Below are 22,548 nucleotides of genomic sequence, written 5' to 3' on the forward strand. Positions count from 1 at the left end.
TTTCTATTTGTGGGGTACAAATAATGTTTTCCTTATGCACACTTAAGCAATATCATTAGAGTTTTTTTAGGGAATAGGAATGCATTGCACTGAAGGGTGCCAATTCTTGTTCTTCTGCTTTTCTTTCTCTGTTTCCAGAAGGATTTTTTTTTTCCTTTTTCCTGCTTCTTTTCTATACTGTAGTTTCAAGGTAGTATAGTTTTAAGGTAGGAGAACCAATAAATAAGGAAAATGAAACTATGAGATTATTTTTATAAAGAGAGAGTTTCCATAGAGTTTATCAGCTGAATTTTAATTAACTAATGTTACTAATTGCTATTGTTAATAGTGAAATTACCACAGAGACAACTGTGCCTGCCTATAAATATCTTTAGGATTCTAAGTTTAATTCATTGTCTTTTTTTTTTTTTTTTTTTTTTTTTTGCTTAAACAGACTGTATACATTAAAAAACTAAAAAAAAAATATTTTTTTTTTTAACCACAGATTCTCAAGTTGGTGTGTTACGTATTTGGAATGTTTCACGTACAACACCTATAGATAATTTTAAATTGAAGAAAACGGGTTTCCATGGTTTGCATGTACTAAGTTCTCCTCCAAAGAAGAAGTGTAAGTTTACATTTGATTGTTATTCATTACAGTTAGAAGTTAGTTAAGAAAATATTTTTGTGAATCTTGGTATACCCAAGTTGATCTCTGAAAACTTTTCTTGGCTCTCTAGTTCTTAATTAAGCAAAGTGCTTGCTCTGGTGCTGATGGGTGGGACAAATGAATGTGTAAAGGATCGAGCTCTTTATAATGTCCTTCTTTAGTAGGCCAGGCTTTGTACAGCAATTGTCCATTTCTTTTTCCTTTTTAAATCTCTTTGTAATACAAAGCAATTTCCTCTATATAATTATTATTTATGGCTAAATGGAAAATTAAAAAAATAATCTTATGTTTCTATTTTTTCTTAAGCATTTTTATCACCATCTCCAACTAAAAATCATCATACATCCTCGACAAGTGAAGCTGTTCCTCCGCCAACTTTAACCCCAAACCAAGCATTTTCTCTTCCTCCTGGTCATGCTGTCTGTTGTTTCATGGATGGTGGTGTGGGCCTTTATGACATGGGAGCCAGAAAGTGGGATTTCCTTAGAGATTTGGTATGTCTTATCTCTGTCTTAGGAATGACAATTTTGCTTATATAGCTTTTTTTTAACAGCAGAAAACAAACAGGAAAAAAAAAAGGAATAAAGTTTTTATAGGAATCTTAAACAAGTTTTATCATTAAAAAAGAGACTAAATTTGTTGTTAGCCAGTAAAGATTTAAGGGTGTTATGGTGGTGGTGGTTGTTTTGCTTTTGTTTTAATTGTTTTAGCTAAAACTTTAGTTTAATTTCATCATCTCCACTGAAATATTACCTAAATGGCTTTCTATAATCCAGAATTAAGGTTCTAGTCAAATCTGAGAGAAAATAAAAGCCACTCAAGTGGTGAGGTCCCTCAGTTTAAAATGACAAAGACCAAATTAATTTTTTTTTTTAAAGCAGAAATTCAAAACTGAATTTATCATATATTAGGTAAGCATCTTCACTGGTCTGTTGGTTATTCTTGATGATTTCTCTCTTTTCCTCTTTCCGTACTCCCTTTGCATTGAAAAATGTCAGTAATTTTCAGGTGTACTCCAGTATGTGTTTGAATAGAGGTTAATGTTCCGTGTTAATTTTTAATAGATTTTTTCTGTAAAGCACCTGAGGCTTAACATTTTTTATATTATCTATTTTTCATGTGTATGTCAAGTTTAACGAGGACCATGTCTGAGAAAACAAGCAGTTGAGATGCAAAACTTCTGAATGATTGAAGTTTAAACTTCAATAGAACAGACTGTTTTAGAATACAGAAAACTTGCCCTAATGCTAGTACATTTTTTTCAAATATAATCAACATACAGAGCTTTATTATTTCAGTCCGTTTATACCTGAAGAACAAAATTATTTCTGTTTTACAATTTATTTTTTCTTGCTTTTGTCTAGTGTTTTTTTTTAGTGATATTCTTAGCAACTCATTTTCAACAGACAATGCTAATTCATCCCTGGCATTCAAAACAACCTTGTTGTTTTAAGGCAGAATGTTTCTGTTTTTAATAAAGATCTATGAAAGGAAGGTGTGTTATAGTCCAAGCTATTTTATGTCTTTTAATTTTTACTGATTAGCCATAACATATAGAGTATAATATGGTATATTTTAGAGTTTGTTGTAGAGTTGGACTTCCGGAAGAAAAAAAAAAAAAGTAATAAAAATGGATTCAATATTTGTTTCATTTAAGGGACATGTTGAGACCATCTTTGATTGCAAATTCAAACCTGATAACCCTGATCTTCTTGCTACAGCTTCATTTGATGGCACAATAAAAGTTTGGGATATAAATACTTTAACAGCAGTTTACACATCTCCTGGTAATGAGGGGGTTATTTATTCCATTTCTTGGGCTCCAGGTAAGAATATTTTACTTTAGGTCTAAATGCTCTTTGAATTAGCATTGACTTGCAGCAATTTGTGTTATAAAAGTATTAGTTTTAGGTAGGAGGTTGTCTTAAAAGTTTATAAACATAACTGAAGTAATATCTGTAAAACTTGTAAAAAACTAGTGCTTCAGAACTCGTTGAAGCTCACCATTATAAGGACTGATCTCTGCCTTTCATACTGAGACTAGAGGAACAAAGCTCTGCAAAGTTTTTCTAGCACTGCATTACAGAGATGATGAGGCTTCCTATGCACAGTAGGCAAATGATTAAAGGAATTTAAATTCTATTTTATGCTGAAAAAGTGGAATATATGTGTTCAGTTCAATCTCATCCTTCTTCAGGTAGTATTCTAATCACTGAAGAGCTCCACTTTTACTTTTCTATTTTTTTTCATTATTATTTTTGGGATAGGGAGTAGCTTTTCCACAAAGTGTCTACTCTTCCTTAGAGAAGCCACTGAAGTTGGTAGGAAATTTTCCTGCTAGAAGTGTTTTGCAATCCATTTAGATGAACCTGAAAGTACATTTCTGATAAAGTTACTGATGTCAGTAGTTGATGATAAGAAGGCTTTCTTGTGATTTAATTCTTTGGACAGCAGATACAGTTGTTTGTTTTTTTTAATTCTAAATTCAGCTCAGTGCTTTGCTCTCCTATGATTCTAGTGGGAAGCTTAATGTAGTCTGTATAAGTGAAATGAGATGGCACTTTAAAAAAAAAAAAAAAAAAAAGACAAAATCTTACACCATGTTCCTCTTCACAGATAATTTTTTGTGCTACATGGAAATTATGACAATATCACATATGTTTTTCCATCTTTTGTGTTATTTTGTTCCGAAATTTAAATTCAGTTTAAATTCAGTATCTTGCATTAAGAGAATAGTTTGCTCATGATGGTGAGGGGAAGAACGGGGGTGTTTTTGTATTCTAAATTATTAAAAAAGTAAACTTAAGCCAATAGAAAGTATGTCCTTAAACTTCTGCTCTTAACTTTGGCTCCTTACACTTCATTTTTGCCCACTCCAGACAAAACTTTTCTTGTTTCTTTCACATCCCATACTCCCAGCAATTTCCTCTCCACCTTGTACCATCATATTTCTTCATTCCTAAAATATAATCCAATGCATGCCACCATTTGGATTTGGTCTCAGAAGACCTTTAAACATGGTGATACCTCTTTTTTTTTTTTTCCCCCTGACTTTCTCCTATCTGAATCTCTTATCATTCTATGTATGTATGTTCTAAACAGCTTTCTAGACTCCTCCTGTATGGATTGCCTTTTCTGCCTCTGAAGTACAGTATAAAACAACAGTGGAAACTTACCTGTGTCATAGGGTTGTTTAGCAACATTACAGCTATACTGGCATAGATGATCATTGGGGTGGGGAGGAGCCAGTGGCTGTTGGATTAGGCCCAAGTTATGTGACCTGTAGCATTCTCCCTGATTTGTCTTTAGTATATATGGAACTTTAAAAGCAAATGTTCTACTTCAAGCTTGAAATATTGAGACTATATGTTTTTCAGTTTCAGTCGTATGCATAATGGACACGACTTTTTTGTCACCTTAGTTGCAAAGGTTTCAGCAGGCATTGTGAATACTTTTGCAACTATTCAGCTTCTGGTTTGCCCTTTGTTCAAAATAGGAATGCAGAAACATAGGTCAGGCTTTTGCTGAAACTGTTATTTGAGACTTAATATCAAATGCTGGCCTTAAAGCATGGAAAAACTGCTGTTTTTGTGCATTGATGACTTCATATTATGTTTATTATGAGAGCTTATAAATGTCTTTTTTTAAAGGAGATCTGAACTGCATAGCAGGTGCAACATCCAGAAATGGTGGCTTCATCTGGGATGTCCCAAGAGGCAAAGTGATAACCCGATTCAGTGAGGTATGATGAGTCTGCTTCTCCTTTGTCTATTGCATATAAGTTAGTCATTCCTTGTAATGCCAATAAATGATGATCTGTCACGTGTTCTTAAAAGACGATATAACAAAAATGTGTAGAAAGATTGATATGGGTGCCAGCTTATCTCTGAGGCAGGTGAAGTTTTTCTTACTTCCTAGGAGTTAGATTTGTGACCTGAGAATGGTGAAGCACCAGAAGGTCTCCATTATTTTAAAATTGTTTCTGTAGCGATACATAGGAAACGCAAAGACAATTTTTTCTTAAATGTGTATGGACATACAAACGTCAAAGCATAAAATGGTGAATTGACGTTCCATATTTTAAAATGTAAGCCCCCCCCCCAAAATTTAATTCCCTGAAGTCTAGACCAAGAAGCTGCATTTTGCAGCACACTAGACAGTATGGTTTATTCACAATCTTGCCTTGTATTACCTGTAATATGTGCAGGCTTTTACAAGTCCTGAAGTGGTACCATAACTAGTTAGTGGCATAAAGAGCTATTTAATAATGTAGTATTCTGTACTATTTTGTATATTCTCAGTATATATATTCTAATATTATGTTAGACAGACATAGTTAACTGTGACAATATCTGCATTGGAGGAAAGGGGTGCTCTTTAAGAACACTGATATGGAGAAAAACCTTTTTTAATAAAATAAAGCAAGCAAATGAACAACAACAACAACAACATTTAGAAGTTCTCAAGTTTTAACATGTAGAACATTGGAACGTGCTACTAAACATCTGTTCTCAAACACTGGTCCTGATGCGTACCCCAGTTAAGTCTTCACATACCACAACATCACAAACATCATTATTAGAACAAGCAGCTAACCTTTATTCAGGCTTCAGATTCATATGAGTTGCTCATTCTTTGTCTCTTGGTTCCTGGAGAGCAGGACAGTTTTACGGTCTCTGTCCCTCTGTCCTCAGTCCCGGTTTTCTGGGAAAAATGGGCTGAAACCCATAGGAGAACAAAATAAAGCAGATGAGTCAATAGATAAGAGAAAAAGGGGTGAATTATTTCTTATTGATAGGTATTTTGCATTTTTTGAAGCATGGAAAGAATGGAATCTTCTGCATTGCCTGGAGTCATAAAGATTCCAAAAGAATAGCAACCTGCAGCGGTGATGGATTTTGGTGAGTGTTACTGGAAGAAAACAAAATAAATTTAAAAAAAAAAAAAAACACCAAATGTACATCTCAAGTCAGTGAACTTTGGCAGCACCATCAGTGATTAATTTTAAAACCGTTCTCACTGGCCAAAATTTGGTGTATATAAATCTCCTGTATTGTTAGGCTATATTTTTCATGATTTTAAGAAAAAATAAAGGAATTGTATTCAAAAGGAGTAGTTTCACTTTGATAACTGAAACCGATTACTGATTTCTACTTAGCCAAGAATATTCTTCTAGGTTTATTACCTGTAGGCATAGAGGACACTTATCAAAAAGCTATCCCTCTTGTCTTCATTGTTTTGTTTTGTTTTGTTTTGTTTTGTTTTAAAGTTTGTTATTTCAAGGACTAGAAATCACTATTGCAGAGCAAACTTAAATTTACAATTGTATTACTACAGGAGGATAATAGTTTATTTGCAAAAATGATCAAATGTCAAGCAAGAACATTGTTGTGTATATTTTTTCAGTACATTTTCAAACCTTTTTTTTCCTTTTCTGCCCACATTCTTTAAATTCTTTCTGTATGCTTTTTTTTTTTTTTTTTAAGTTACTGCTATTTAGCTTATTTGTGTATAATCAAACTTGAGTTTTGGATAGCCTACTCAGAATTGTAGCTTTTTTCCTCCTAATATTCTATTGTGATTGGTTTCAGTATTATTCGAACCATCGATGGCAAGGTTCTTCACAAGTACAAACATCCAGCTGCAGTGTTTGGCTGTGATTGGAGTCAAAACAACAAGTGAGTAAAAATTAACCCTAATAATTGATACGTACTATTTAATTGGATTAATGCTATAAAGTAACACAAAATTATTGATTTTAGAATATGATGCTTACTGTTATATTAGAGCACAGAAATTGTTTCTGTTTCATAGTAGGATGTCTATAGTAGCTCTGCATTTCCAGTAGTGTTCATTTCCAGTAGTGTTCATTGTCCAGTATTCTATTTTTTTGTGTAAGACAGTCTATTTAACTTCTAAAAAGGTTATCTTTGTACTATCAGGAAGAAAACATCTCTGGTTTTAATTCCATATAATGGCAAACCTATATGACCAGGTATGAGATAACCACTTTGTAAGGTTTGGGAGATACATAAACTGCAATGAAATAAGGCATGGGGATCTCTTAAGCTACTTTTGAACACCCTGGACATCCACTAGAGCACTGCATGTTACAAAGAGATACCAACTTCAACCCTGAAATGAATGTGATTATGTCAATGATATTGTGCCTGAGACAGTAAGTTTCAGTCCCTCGGGTGATATTTATTTCTACCAAAAACATAACAATGCAAAATAAGTACTTCTAGTTCTGGCAACCTGTACTGAACAGAATTACAGGTTAGAAATATGCTGTTAGATCCTTCTCAGAACTGAAGCTTAATGTAAGAAATTTAATATGGTTTTGATACATGTCTAATTATTGGTGGTTGTCCAATTCTGAGAACGCTTTGATAGTGATAAATATCCGTAAGTAGCTATAAGAAAATTTATGTCTAGATAAGTTGCAATGCTTCGAAGTAAAAAATTCCACATTAATATTATTAATAATATTAATAATACCACACATAATGTCATCAGAAGGAACCTAGTATGCCTCTACACTTTGGCAATAGTTGATAAATGTGTAGCTGAATAAGAGCCATATTACAGCTCTTCAATTATTATATTATATGCTTAATTTGAAATCAACTCCCTGAAGATGAATCAAAACATAACTTGAAGTAACACACTATAATTTTAAATGTTTGTACATTATGTAATCTTATAAATTGATAAAAAGAAGCACTGAAAATATGTTGCAGTATTCTTCCTGAGTAACAAAAAACAATATTTGAAAAACTGAATCTATCAATATAAGGCTTATTTAAATATTTTTTCAAAGGATTGTTTGAGAATACCCCACATTCTACTATTTGGGTTTTGTTTAGTGATTTTTTCAATTACTTCCGATGACAAAGTAGTCATGCTGTTCTCTACATCTCTTCTGAATTTTCAGTTTTGTCAACTTGTTTCTTGGTGAGTTTCCTAATACATAGTTCGTTCCGATAGTGTCTATAAAGTTTCAAAAGAGAAGAGGAAAAAAACGTCTGTTTTAGGACTTACCCTCCTTGACTACTTGTTTCACTCACCCATACTTTATGGGAATTGTAGAAACCTATGTGTTAAGATAGTTACAGTCTGTGAGGGTCAATGTTTTTCTTTACTTGTTCTTCTCTGTATTTCAGTAAATTATAAAACATGTAGTACGTGATAAAAAACTGTATGTAAAAACAAATACAGACGTCATTGCATAGACTAACCAAAGGATTACAAGAAGTTTAAGAGTTAATTTAGAATATGTCATTTGAGTGTGACAAGAACACACTTCTTTTCTTAGATAAATACACTAAAATGCAAGGAATACAGTTGTCAAATGATTTCTGAGTTATAAAATTGAGTTGTACTTGTCATACAGGAGATTAAGCAGCAAACTGAGGTTTCAGTGTATCTAATAATAGGAATGCATTTTTTTTCCTAATGCAACAGAAATAGCAACAGAAATAATTGTCTTCAGACTGTCTGTTTTTTATGCAGGTATGGACAATTTTGTGTTGAATTTTTAAAATAAATTTTTACACCAGGATTTGAACTCAAGTTTGTGTTAAGGGAGAAGCATTGCAGGGGAATTTGGTAGCTGAAAGCTGACTTACACGTGCTGGCCGTCGAGGCATGGAAAAGAGCAGATATTCAATAACAGGAAAGGGAGAGGTTAGATTGGCTTCCTTTTAATGACTGCTAAGCTGAATATTTAGGAGGCAACTGCAATATTTTGCAGATAATTGCTAATACCAACATGAGAATTTGTTGTCAAAACCAGTTATACGGTAGTTCAATCTACTAATACTTCTGTGCTGAGTTCTGAATACAGTATACTATTTTCAGAAATGCTTGGTCAGACTGTAGCGCAAATACTATTCCCTATTGTAACTAATGGATCTTGGTCTTTGTCTTTTTTTTTCTGATTTAATCTGAAATATGCTCATCAGTAGTGACATCATAAAGTAGGAGCAAAATAAGATACTTTAAAAGTAAATTGTAAAACATGCATCATACTTACTTTTAAACTCAAAACCCTTGAAAATACTTTTAATGATTCCAGGGACTGATTTTCCTGTTTTATTTTGCAGAGATATGATAGCTACTGGTTGTGAGGATAAAAATGTTCGTGTTTATTACTTGGCAACCAGCTCTGATCAGCCACTGAAAGTTTTTACAGGGCATACTGCAAAGGTGTTTCATGTACGATGGTCTCCTCTGAGAGAAGGAATCCTCTGCAGTGGCTCTGATGATGGGTGTGTATATCTGAACTATTAGGAAAATTTAAGATCTTTAGTTGCACTGTTTCTGGCACCTTAAAAAAAACACTGAATAATGGTACAAATCTCTGTGTTGGTCAAATTAAATGTTGCTTTTCCGTTAGTTTAACGCAGTGTTTTGGCAGCAGAATAATTATCTAAATTTGTCACAACTGCTGTATCAATGCATTTTTCCAAATGCTTTCCCAAGAGCAGAAAGTGCCTGATGCTTGTTAGTAACAGGAGTGAGGCAAGGATGATACTACATGCTTATCCTACATTTAAAGATACAGGTGCAAGCTTTGGTCTTGAAAGAGGAATTATTTGAAAATAAATATTCTGAAGTTTGAAATGCTGGCTGGAGACAGTCTTATTTCAGATAGGTGGACATAAATCTTTTGATGGACATAAATCTTTTGTATCCTTTTTCAGTACTGTTCGAATATGGGATTATACGCAGGATGCTTGTATAAATATTCTTAGTGGACATACAGCTCCAGTACGGGGACTGATGTGGAATCCTGAAATTCCTTACCTTCTAATATCTGGCAGTTGGGACTATACAATTCGAGTTTGGGACACAAGAGATGGAACATGTTTGGACACAGTTTATGATCATGGTGCAGATGTGTATGGTAATATTTTAAATATGTTTTATTTCTGTATTAAAATAAATTTTAATCAAACTGGCTTTTAGATAAACTTAATTATTTGACTATATTTTTAAATGCTCTCTCTACTAGGATTAACATGTCATCCTAGTCGTCCATTTACTATGGCTTCTTGCTCTCGGGACTCCACTGTGAGACTCTGGTCATTGACACCTCTTGTAAATCCTATACAAATAAATATCTTAGCAGATAGATGTTGGGATGAGGTTATTGGTAATATAGGTAAGTAAATTGCATATACAGTTTTTTTAATTTTCTGTATGTTACTATACTTAAGGAAAAAAAAAGTGTAAATCTTTGTGTTCGTTAGATCGTGCTGTGGAATCTGGTGCTCCTCCTTTGCTGTGTGGTAAAGTTTCCAGGGATATTAAGCAAGAAGTGGAAAAACTGACAGGAAATCCTCGAGGAAAGAAACTAAGATGGTTTTCAGAATGTTTTTCAGTAAGTATTCTACAAACTTAAGGATGTCAGTCAGGTTAAGGTTGTCAGTGTTCTTTACGCACTCTTCTAAAGTTCATCTCTAAAACAAAAGTAGCTTTCTCCTCTACCATTTTCTCTCTTAAAGGAAGTTCAAAAATACGCAGAAATCAGCTCTCTTAACAATTCTGCTTGTAAAACATCCATGACTGATTTGTCACTTGTGAACATCAAACTTTCATAAAGGAAGAAAGGTGGAATAGCTTAATTTGTCATAGGAATAATTTGCTTTAATTAGAATCTTCCTTTGAAGAAAATGAAAAAAATACATTTTATGAAACTACATTGGACTTTTTTATTTTAATCCATTAAAGGAACACCTCCATTTTGGATGAGGTTTGAACTACCTGAGTGTCTGTGCCCGAACTGCTGGGAGATGTGGATCACTCATGCCCCAGTATCCGTCTAGTGATTTTGCTCCACTGCACAGTAACATTTCCTATAAATCATTACAGCCTTTTTGTGCAGTTCAGTTAAAATTATAAACTACTAGATACCTGTGAGTGCTTACCTACATGGGAGCTGAAATTGACGTAGAAAAAGGGCAGAAGCGTCCTAGAAATTACAGTTTGTGTCAGACAGTTGTTATTTAAGTGAATGCCCATCTACAAAGATCAAACAAAAAATACAAAATATTTTCAGTATGTTCAAACAAATGTATGTTTTGATTTCTGGCTAAAGTTTAAGGTATAATTCAAAAATGTTGAAACACTTTTCCTCAATTACAAATCCTGAAATTTCCTGACTGTTTTATTAAAAATATTTTTAATGCAATTCTTTGTTTTACAGAAGTTACATATTTGGATGTCCTACATTAATTCTTGAGTAAAGCTATTATGGAATATTATAATTTTCTAACAACAAGCTTTTTTGATCATCTCTGTGCAGTGCTTTTTAGAGTCCAGAAGCTAAGTGTTATGCTTACACTATTGTGAGTCAAATGACAGCTTTCATGGATTGAAAAAGGAAAATTGAAAAGAGAATAGTGATTTATTTTTTTTCTAGTACATTTCTCTGCTTTTTACCAGCTCAGAAATGACTGGGCTTCTAAACATGTATCCTGTTATTCTTAAAAAGCTCCTTCAGGTCAAAGTTGTAATATTTTTTCTTTTTATCCTTTTAATGACTCATTCACTTCTAGACTTCATTGAATGTTAAGCCATCATCCTTGTTTTACAGAGGGGAATATTCAAATATTAGACTTATATGAATGCTTAAAATTTCAACAACAAAAAATTTGCATTGAGGACCTGCAAAATTTTGTGTGTATACTGTTATATGTATCTATTTTAAGATTTTAGTGTTGTAAACTGAATTGTGGCAGCTCAGACTTGAAGTTGTTTCTTTACCTCACCCACACCTTTGTTCTACAAAAGAGAGTAAACAACTATTTGGGTAGGTCTTGCACTCCAGCAGCTGAATGTTGTTTTATGCCTGCAGTAACCACCACGTAGCTAGTAAACACTTGGGAGCACAAGAGAGAGCTCTAATGATGAGCTCTCAGCTGTGGCCACACATAAGCAAGAACATGAATTCATGAATCCTAGTGTGTCTTTAAGTCTTTGAGAAAAACAAAGAGGTTGTAGTGTCTTGAACTGTCATGTCTTCATGGTAAAGCTTCTAATATTAAAATGGTCTGAAATTACATTTCTTGAAATTGACTGAGAAGTATTTTCAAGGTTTTTACAAGTTTAATTTCTCTTGAACATTACTGTAATTCAACTTTATTTTTTTCCCTAACAATTCTAGCCTCCAGGAGGCAGCAAAAATTTGTGGGATTTAGTTGCTGTAATAAAAGGACAGGATGATAGTCTGCTTCCACAGAACTACTGCAAAGGAATTATGCATATGAAACATCTCATTAGATTTAGAATGGTAAGTGAGTAGTAAACATTACCTGAAAATGGTTAATAATACACTCAGTATTTCACTCTTTAAAATTAGCACTTGATGCTTTACAAAAGGATCAGAACTTATCTTGTGCCTGAAGATATTTGTGTATTATCAGTTCTCTGTGCAATATTAATCTGTTAAAACAATGGCATCTAGGTGAGTCTGCATGACTTCATACATACTCTGTTAAAATGCTAGGCTACATATAGAGTACTTCTGTATTCAGTGAAATTAAATTCTTTGTATAAACACAAAAGTTTGTAGTTGTGTTCAGATGCAGGGGCAGGAATTCATGTCTGAAAATGGAGGAGAGGCAGCAGAGATATGCAAATATGCTCTGTGGCTCTCTGGAAGGAGGAGTGGAAAAGAAAGAACCTGTCATTAATAGAAATACACAGCTTAAGAGTGACTCTATTGTGAAATTCCAGAGCCAGGCCACAGAATTATTTGTAGTTACATGTGTTGAATATGCAACCAGATGTACAATTTGTACAGAATATGGGGCTATGTGGTTCTTTCAGGGACTTCTCAGAGAAACTAATCAATCCTATGCTCTAATGACTGGAAATAGAGGAAAGCAATCTAGTGATATGGATTAGAACATGTTTAACTATCCCCGCACAGGATTAAATACCTGCCAGGTATTACCTGATGTTTGCTGTCGTAGGTTGTCTCTTTTGCATAACTTACTAGACTCTTAAAGAATGACTGAAGTGATGGAAATTTTCTACTGGTGATATTGACTATAATTATAGCAATTACTTTGGTAATACTATGAGAGAGACAAAAGAAAAAACAAAAATAAAAACATGACAACCATTTATCTCAGCCAGCTAGCCTATGAAGAAGAAATTCGTTCTTGATCCCTGCAGTTTAAGCAATCTCTTATCCATGTAACTGATGTTGTGAATTTATAATAGGTGAGTCAGAATAACAGCAGTAATTGCTGATTGCTCTGTGGTTAAATGTTCCCATCAATTAAAAGCATTTTGTTACCTTTTTGTCGATTTGGAATCCTGCTTAAGCCCAATAGGAGAAAGTAGGGATAAGGTAGTGCTGACATCCTCTGTATGTCTGCTAATATCTTTTTTTTGTTAGGAAACTGGGTAATGACATTGCAGCAACTAGACATTTCATGAGGAAGTAGAGGCCTAGAGCAAGTGTGCTTTTTGTTTTTTTTGTATGTTTGTTTGTTTTCTTTTGTTTTTCTATTTCTAGCAGCCAAAGTTGATTTATTGGTTTATTGGAAATTTTAACATAAAAATGACAAAGAAGATAAAGCTGCCAAATAAGAAAGTAATGTTGTTTGTTTAAAAAGAAAACAAACAAACAAACAAAAAAGATGCTTTGCCTTTCTTAGCAGAAATTATTCTTTCTTTATTTGGAATTATTATAAGAGTAATAAGTCATTTCCAGCTCTATGCTGGAATTTAATTTGCAGCTTCATTCATAAATATTTTCAAAAATACTGAGATTTTTATGGTGGACAACTGGGTGGCTTAGTGTTACATATGTGAAAATGTTTGAGAATGAAATGAAAATATGTAAAAGATGAAAGGAAGATAAGGAAAATGCATATGTGCATCAAAATACTAACAGTTGTTATAATGATATAAATAGTTCACTGTCATTTTACTGTAATCTCTTAGAATTAGTATTTTCTCAAAAGGATTCTTTCTTATATTATAGCTTTTATATTTTATTGTAATGCTTGATTAAAATTCATTCTTAAGAAAACTTGTTTTCATCACAGAAAACCAACTGGTGTACTCTTTAATTTTTTTTTTTTATCAGTCCAAAGCACAAGAACTGACAACAGTAAAAATGTCCAAGTTTGGAGGTGGTATCGGTGCACCAAGCAAAGAGGAAAGGCTTAAAGAAGCTGCAGAAATACATTTAAGATTAGGACAAATTCAGCGATATTGTGAACTGATGGTAGAGCTTGGAGAGGTAAAATATCAGACCGTTATTGAAAACAATAAAATACAAAAGTTTATGAAAACCAGCTACCCAAGCAAAGCTTGTATAGGAACAAAAGGGATAATAAATCCAGAACTAATTGATTCAGATAATATTGTTTTTAACATACACAGACTAATAAATAGCTAATTAATATTTTAAACCTTTTGATGAATTTATTGTAATGGAAGAAACATGAAATATAATTAAAAATACAGCTCTTTCCCAAAATAAACTGCTCAGATAAAATGTATTCCTGCTTTCTTCTAGTGGGACAAAGCTCTCTCAGTTGCACCTGGTGTATCGATGAAATACTGGAGGAAGTTAATGCAAAGGTAAAGTGATAAAAATACAGTGCTGAATTGTAAATTCTGTTCATAAAATGACGTAAGTAGGAAAGATATCAGTAGTACTTGGGTTCTCTGACAAGATTATAGTGACGTTATGTTTTGTTCAGTAAGGTTTGGGCTGGAACTGTAAGGGATTTCAACAATGATTTGGGGGTATGTAAATCAAGTTAAAATGTTAAACATAAATTACAAGTTTGACTGGAAAGTTATTATGCGGTAGAGAGCAGTATTCTTACAGCTTGGAAGTCTTCTAAGATCTGGTAAAGTAGATGTTTCAGTGAACTTCATCTAACAACTGTACCATAAAGTTTGATGATCAATTTTATATGTAGATCTTTCTTGTTTGTTTATTCATTTGTTTAATTAGGAGAGCTGATCAGTTGATTCAGGAAGAAAATGATGATGTCATCCCATACTGTATAGCTATTGGAGATGTAAAGAAACTAGTTTCTTTCTTTACTTCAAGAGGCCAGCTTAAAGAGGCTCTGCTTGTTGTGCAGGTATTATTACATATACCAGTGTATGCAATAGCATTTATGTATTCATTTCTATTCTGAAGATGACAAGCATATTTAAAAGGCTAGCTCTGTTCACATTTGCAAAATGGCTAAATAATGAAACCCTACTCTTCACTTTCATTCTTTATTGGCCAGTTTTTACTCAGAAATTGTAAGAAGGTATCTCATGCTTACAGATTTTAAGTCTGATCCTTCTGAAGTGCAGTCAAACAACTATAATGAGAGCTGATATAGTTTTTTGTTAACGTAAAAAATTAACTTGATTTTATCAGTCAGAACTGCCCTTAACTTTTAAGGCATGTAGGATTTCTCTTGCATTTCTACGAAGGTCTTGCGTATACTGCTTCTTCTAGAATCTTCAGGCGAAACCATTCAATTACAGTAGAAATCAATATAGGAAATCAACAACGATTCTGTCTATGATTCTAACTTTTAAATGAATGCAAGAAAATAATAGTGTAACCTATTACCAAGAGGGACATGTCCCTTCTGCTTTCTAATGTAAGCACAAGTTAAAGGGTGCACAAAACATGCAAGACTGATATTTTGTTTCACTCTTTCTCCCTGTCATTTTATTCTTTTTTATTATTTTTCTTCGTCTGCTTAGTACAGCTTGTTAAATAAACTGTCAAGATATGTACCTGGCACGTTTTCTCATGCCTACCTGTTCTCAAGTGTTTAATTGGCTCATATCTAGGAACTTGAATAATAATGCGCGTGAATTGGTCCCTTAGAAACTGTCTATCTGTATCTTGTTAAATTTAACAAGTTATAAATTGTGAACCTGAAAGCACCTTAACACTTTAAAAATATCTTCACTTAATTTTTGGAAGACAGGCATTACAGGGTTTGCTTTTATTACAATTAACAGAGTAGTCTTTGTCTCGAATGTTTTATCAGATAATATTAAGCAATAAAATCCCAGGACTTAATTACCATTTTAACTGAGCCTTGAATTTTAATGGCATTATACAAGCTGCACCTTAAAGGGCATGAAAGAATTTCATTTTTAAGCCACACTGGTCTCTTTTCACTTAACATTAGAAATAATGTATTTCAAGAAACAAAAGAGGTTTGTTTTATGCCACTATATAAACTTTCCAGATTGAATGGATTGGCTATGTGGCCATGCAGTTCATCCTCCACTCTAAGCCACTTTTTCCTAGGAGAGTAAAAATCAAGCTTGCAATCTTCACTGTCCATTTGAAGTTTATTGAAAAATTGGAAGAATCAAATGCGTAGGGAGGAAGAGGTCTCTTGCTTCTGTAGAATTTCTTGTATGGCTACATAAAAACAGGCTAAGATTTAGCTATGTATAGGTTTGTTGGTCTAAACATTTCCTTTGTTATAATTGGGCTTTAGAATTTTTACAGATCTCAAATTTATCTTTGAAAATAACATTTAATGTCAGTTTTGATTGGGACATTAATGAATCTCTCATTTTATTCACTTCTAGGCAGCTTGTGAGGGAAATATACAAATGTCACCACTCTCCACAACAACTGGATCTTCACATTCTGATTTAAACAATACAGATGATTATAATGAGTAAGCTTTTCTAATTTATAACTAAAGCTTCATTTTGGTGCAGTATATAATGTCATCAAGAAACATAAACCTTAGTGGTTTAACTTGGCAACAGCAATGTAGAATTTGACAACAAAATATTACATCTTCTAGTATTTAGTTAATAGGGAGACAGTTACAGCTAACTGATGCTACAGTGTATAATTTCCCCACTTGCCCTTTCTAGTTGCATTTGTCATATGTATTATATAAATATTATATAAGTATTGTATAAGTATTTTTTTTTTTTCTTGATCTTTAAGGAGCTGCACTATTCCTATGCACTTAAATATTCTTAGATTTTTAGGTTTTTTACGTTAGAACTTTTGGGAAATGTAGAGTAAGACTTAGTATCTATAAGACCCTGTGTTTTATGCATCTTCGTCTGAAGGCTTCACTGGTTTTCATCAGTGAAGTTTCTAAAATTTACACTAATAGACATATTTTCTTTGTTTGTGCTGACAAAGAAGCCACACATCTCTCCTTGTTAAGAACAACACTTAAAAACTTAAATCACGTTGTCATGCTGTATGTATAGTAACAAAAACAGTTTGGAGCCTGTGTAGCTACTTCATTTACATGCACAGTTTTTGAGTAGTTGGAGTGATATTTATGCAGTCTTCCCGGGTAAAGAATAAATATCCAAACAGTTGATCTCTCTTCGCTCAGTCTGAAGAGACATTTCAATGCTGGTGTGGATTTTGTGAAACTGACCCACCAATATATGTGCACCAATATAGGTGGATTCAGCTCAAACCAGCTACATTTTTGACTGTGTGTGGTGTCCTTATATGTAAGTCAAATATAAAAAATTTTAGGGTACATAAACAAATGTGACTTGTATCTAAATACAGAACCAAACAACTGCAACCGTAAAGTGATCTTGCTGAATTCATGTTTTGTTACTGCAGGCTCCTTCAAAAAGTCAGTAAAGAATTGGCAGAATGGTATTTCCAAGACGGCCATGCAGTGCTTGCAGCATGTTGCCATCTGGCTGTTGAAAATATAGAGGTAACATTGATTTTCTTATTACATCTCCACATATTGACACTTTTTTCAAATATGTGCCACATTCTAAATTCTACTAACTAAACTTATTTGCTCTGTATTTATTTATAGTGATCCTTACAGTATTGAAGTTAGTGGCAGAACTCCCATGATTGAATTTAAAACAAGGTTTCTCTCATGCACAGAACATATGTTGTTGTTTAATTGAATTTTAGTAAATAAAGTATTTTTCATATCAGAAAATATGCGGTACATAAGTACCTTATATATATACATAAGTATTATTGTTTACTGTTTATGCTGACTAAAAAGACCTACTCAGAATTAAAACTTCATTGTACTACAATGAATATAATGTCCATCAAATTTGCAATATAAATGAAGTAAATAGGGAAAAAAAAAAAATCAGCCCAAAAATATGGCTGATGTGTGAGGAACATTATTTTTTTTTTGTTTGTAGTTTTACCTATTATTTCTTTTCCTCATGGACTTTCCACTGGAATTTGTTGTTGTGGACCCAATACGTTCTTCCTTCTCTGTCCCCCCAAATGAGTAAAATTCCATCTTAATATGTTGTTGAGAGAAAGCAATAATCAGTTTATGCCTGTATTTCAAAACAGACACGTTTCAAGTTTTGTATAGTCTCTTACTGTTTAATATGCTATTATCCCTATCAGGTACTCCAGTTACCCAAAGAGAATATGAACAGGAGAGTCATTCCTGTTTTTTATATTCCCCATTTAATCAAGAGAGGGGGAAATACGTACTCTGAATACTACCGTCCTTACCTAGGACTAAAAGGAAACACTATCATGCTTGTTATGTATGACATTTAATCTCAATAAAGGAAGTTTCTGCTAAAGGAAATCTATTTGGTTATTTGAAAACTAGTACACATGGTACGTCATGGTCTCATTCAAGAGGCCCAAATTTTATATAAAAGTTCCTTTAATAATGCTTATTTTGTCCTGTAAAAGGCAGTTTCATGGATGAATGTCATATGCTCAATGCAGTGAATCCACAAAAATGCTTGTGTCCCTTAATGATATAACTTTTTCATTGAGCAAGCTTGCGATGGCAAACCTGATTCGTGGAAATGAACTGGAGTTGGCAATCAGTGTGGGTACTGTCTTAGGAGAAAATGCAGCGCAAGCAACACATTATGCCCTAGAATTACTAGCAAGAAAGTGTATGACAGTAACAACATGGTAAGAACTTTTTTTAATCCAAAGAAGGTTTCTTTCTTTTTTTTTCCCCTGACAAAACAATTAAGGTGTTTCTCATTCTGATACTTATATATATGCCAGACCACTGTGGGTAGATAGATGTCTGCTTGAGTAAAAATTAAACTTATGAAGCATGGAGAATGCAAGTGTTCCACTTTAATCTCAAAATACATTATGTATGCATTGTAAGGGAGAGAAGAGTCCTTGTCATTTGGAGTACAAAATGTGCTGAAAAAGCTAGGTACGTACTTAGGCAATAACTAACATAGTAAGTCCTAGTCTGTACTCAGTAAAAATGACTGCTTCAGACAAAGTAAGGCTAGAATTGAATTATAAAGTTAATAAGCACAGAAGTTCAGGTAGGATTTGCAAAGTGATTTTAAGTACCTGCTTTACAATATAAAACCCTGAGAGGCTGACGTATTATTTTACATCTGTATTGGATATACAGGACAGCTGACAAGATCTAAAGATGAAACAGGTTTACTATTTAATTCCACAGGAGTAGGTAGTTTCTCTGCTGCACGTAGGGGAAACTTCATCCCTCTGTTAAACTTTCTCTTCTTCCTCATGGTTGTTTTACTTTGAAGTTTGTGTCTGTTTGTTGTCCACCAATGAAACAGAAAATCTTGCTATATTTGGAAGCTGTACAGTGTTTCAAAACTGACATTCAGTAAACAGCATGTGTTTAAACAGATACTGTAATCAAGACTCAGTTTTGCTGCTGAATTTGGTATTTGCTCAAGCATCTGGGGGTAGCCTGAGAGAAATACAGTGGAACTCATTTCTACAGAGCATTTAGCCTAGAAAAAGAAGCAATGCAGAAAAGGATATAATAAGAAATGGATGTCTTGCTACTTTGGATTCGTAATGATTTAGCATGTCCACATTGCACCAAGTCTAACAGAATTGTTCCATCAACTCCATTTGCATCTTTTAAAGTCTCTGAAGCTGCTTCTCTGTTCTCCTTGCATTCATTGTGAAGATTATTTTTCACCTGCAGTGCTTCCTATTAAAGTGTATTTCACAATTGATGTATATATCCAGTTCCATAGTTAAAACTTGTTTTGATCTCAGTGCTATAAGAAACACTAGTAAAAGTACAGCCTTTACATGTAAGTATGTATATAAAATTTCTGCAAGCCTATGGCATGTCTACATTCCAGTCTATATAGGTACACGTAATAAAATTTCAAACTAGTCTGGTGTATGTTGCCCAAGTATACATCTGGATTTATCAGCATGTTCCATATGCTATACAGAGTATCTGTTACAGCTATACCATGCAATCCTTGATTCTGATTTGCAGCCATTACAGCGTATTCTTCCATTCTGTAGAAAAGATCAGAGATCTATATTTTGTAATAAAGAGATGCTAACAGCATAGTATAAGTATTCTTTAGTCATCGGCATGCATAAGATGATGAATGGTGAAGCTGGAGTTTGAGGGCATCTGGGCTATTCGTTGAAGGCCTTGCTTTTTCTTTATACTGATTATTATGCTTAGGGAAATCCACCAGTCAAAAGCGTTTCATTGCCGAGAAACAATTGTGTTAATTAACTTAATTAATTCCTCAGGGAATACCAGAAGGCCAATTGCTAATGAAATTAATTATTGATGGAATGTTTTTTAGAAAAGCACTAAAATATAAAATCCAAACAAAAAAAGTCAAAATCAAAGATGCATACCCTTCCCAACCAATCCAAGTCTGCAACCGTGGGGAAAAAAAAAAGTGGGCATTTGGGAAAAATGAGTGAACTTAATAAGACCATTTTCATTTTATGTGTGTTTAGTGCCTAAATACTGCTAAAATGAACTTCCTTCTGCTATTTAGAAGGCTAGTGGCATTTCACTTGAAACACTGAATTTTGCATATCCTGACTCAGACACCTTATTTTGTTCTTGGGGCTAATTGTAATTTTTTTACAATCCAATTCTTAAAAAAACATTCCACATAACACAATTTTAAGCCATCATATGAGGTTTGTTCTGTGTGTGTTTTTTTTTTGTAATAAACATTTGATTTCAGTTTTCAGCTGAGCAGTTTCTAGTCGCTTAAAAAATTACTACATTTGAAGTTGAGTACATGTGACTAACTGATCTTGAAAATAGTCAACATTTTTGAAATATACTATATTCTGAAAGGCCCTTTCTGTATCTTAGAAAAGTGGCTATTGCATAATAGTAATAATAATAAGATAACACGTTTTCCAAAGACCTTTTGGCATTAGGTTTGTTAGGTTGTTAAAAGGCATTGGAAAGATTTCTTTTTTCTTAAACACAGTCAGCTAACCTGGCTATTAGATTTGCTTTTGTAGATGTTCTATTATATTTTTCTTCTGTATACAAAGTTAAGAATACAAAACAAAGTTTTATTCATTACTGTTTCAATGTCTTCCTTTTAGCTCTCCATCACTTGGATACAGGTATTATGCTTCTTTCTAGAAGGAGAGATTAGAAAAGTGTGTGACTTCACTAATGCTAAAAATAAATTTAAAATGTGTCCTCATTATTTAATCATAGATGGGAAGTGGGGTGGAAAGCAGATATTAGACAGCAACTTACACTTTTTAGCCAAGGACTGCATTCTGACAAGCCAGGGGAACTCAGTAGAAGATTTTGCCTTACACAGTGGCAAGTCAGTCTTGTGGGTCACAGGAGAAATGATGCCTGCATGAGAAGAAGAGACATAAAACAATAAGAATAATTAATTATTTAAAGCCCAATATGATTTTTTAAAAAATAATTTGCTAGTATTTATGTGTGTTCTCTCCGGCTGCTTTTTGTGTAAAGTAGGATGGGGAAGTAAACAAATGGTAAGAAGTAGAGAATACTTCAGAAACATCAGTCTGCTAAAGCCCATTTTTTTGTGTTTAATCAGAAGTATGAAAATAGGTATCATTCTTTTTTTGTATAATCTTTTTTTTATCACAGAAGCTGTAGCCATTCTGAATGACTGAAAGATGTTTTATACTGATGTCATGGTGTTCTAAAAGCCTTTTACCCTCAACTTCTGGCGGTTTGACTGAGGATATCGTTTAAGGACAGAGCCACACTACCATCTTTCTTTCAATGGGAGAGGTCCTACTTTCCCTTCCAATCCCTGCTCATGTATTCTTCCATCTCACTTGGAGGTGGTTCTTACACTTGAGGATTGCAGAGTTGTTTAATTCAACCACCTAAAGCAACATTAAAAAAAAAAATCTAGAAATTAAATTCTCAAAAAAGAAAAAAAAATCGATTTTTGCAAGGTAGTGACCTGGATCTGCCTACCTTGTGATATGTGCATTAGAGAAATTGATGAGGGATGGGATGATGCCTTTGAAAACTGGAACAAAAAGATAAAAGAATGGAAGGGAAGTGGAGATCTAAGGGAAGGAAGAGGTAGAACCTCCTTCTTTAGGCCTTAGTAAGCTATTGATTGAAATCTTAAGCCTCATTTATTGTACCAAAAATAGACTCTTCTGATCTTATCTGGAAATAGCCCTTTTTTTTTTTTTCTCTCCCAGTAAACTCATCTGTGTAGAAGGAATGTAAAGGGAAAACTGTTTCATTTTATTACAAACCATCAAGAATAACAACATGTTGTCTTTGTGTTTGTGCAGGGATTTGGCAGCCGATCTTCTTATGATGATTCCTGATAATAAACTGCATTTGGTAAAGCTATGTGCTTTTTATCCTGGATGCATAGCAGAAATAAATGACCTACATGAAAAGGTACAATGAGAAAGAATTCACCTGAATCCTAAAAAGAGATTTTGTAATGATTTCAGAACGTATAATGCCAAATAAATTTAAGATGTTTTTTTCACTAACGTTCTTACATATGTTCAATATATTTTTTTCTCTTTCAGTCTTTATTGACTTTATTTTCAGTACAAGAACTTTAGTTCTTTAATTCTAGTGTGTACAGTATTTTCATGGTACAGGTTACTTCCAGAAGTAGCTTATGAT

At 33.4% G+C, this 22,548-nt stretch overlaps 1 protein-coding gene across 3 annotated transcripts in view; it reads left to right on the top strand.

Moving 5' to 3' along the window:
• WDR17 (WD repeat domain 17) overlaps positions 1 to 22,548 on the top strand; it is a 62,365-nt gene that overhangs the window by 32,552 nt on the left and 7,265 nt on the right. For 2 of the 3 annotated variants that reach the window (XM_068681251.1, XM_068681249.1), the window contains 19 exons: positions 485 to 607; positions 956 to 1,143; positions 2,307 to 2,475; positions 4,300 to 4,391; positions 5,468 to 5,550; positions 6,241 to 6,327; positions 8,758 to 8,922; positions 9,358 to 9,560; positions 9,669 to 9,818; positions 9,907 to 10,037; positions 11,823 to 11,948; positions 13,761 to 13,916; positions 14,196 to 14,260; positions 14,643 to 14,775; positions 16,250 to 16,341; positions 17,271 to 17,370; positions 18,436 to 18,575; positions 21,000 to 21,020; positions 22,200 to 22,311. In XM_068681251.1, the coding sequence (XP_068537352.1) occupies positions 485 to 607; positions 956 to 1,143; positions 2,307 to 2,475; positions 4,300 to 4,391; positions 5,468 to 5,550; positions 6,241 to 6,327; positions 8,758 to 8,922; positions 9,358 to 9,560; positions 9,669 to 9,818; positions 9,907 to 10,037; positions 11,823 to 11,948; positions 13,761 to 13,916; positions 14,196 to 14,260; positions 14,643 to 14,775; positions 16,250 to 16,341; positions 17,271 to 17,370; positions 18,436 to 18,575; positions 21,000 to 21,020; positions 22,200 to 22,311 (2,336 nt within the window). The remainder of the gene's footprint in view (positions 1 to 484; positions 608 to 955; positions 1,144 to 2,306; positions 2,476 to 4,299; positions 4,392 to 5,467; positions 5,551 to 6,240; positions 6,328 to 8,757; positions 8,923 to 9,357; positions 9,561 to 9,668; positions 9,819 to 9,906; positions 10,038 to 11,822; positions 11,949 to 13,760; positions 13,917 to 14,195; positions 14,261 to 14,642; positions 14,776 to 16,249; positions 16,342 to 17,270; positions 17,371 to 18,435; positions 18,576 to 20,999; positions 21,021 to 22,199; positions 22,312 to 22,548) is intronic. The other variant, XM_068681250.1, reaches the window with a different exon arrangement.

The sequence above is a fragment of the Anas acuta genome, chromosome 4, assembly GCF_963932015.1.
Source record: "Anas acuta chromosome 4, bAnaAcu1.1, whole genome shotgun sequence".
NCBI classification, from domain to species: domain Eukaryota; kingdom Metazoa; phylum Chordata; class Aves; order Anseriformes; family Anatidae; genus Anas; species Anas acuta.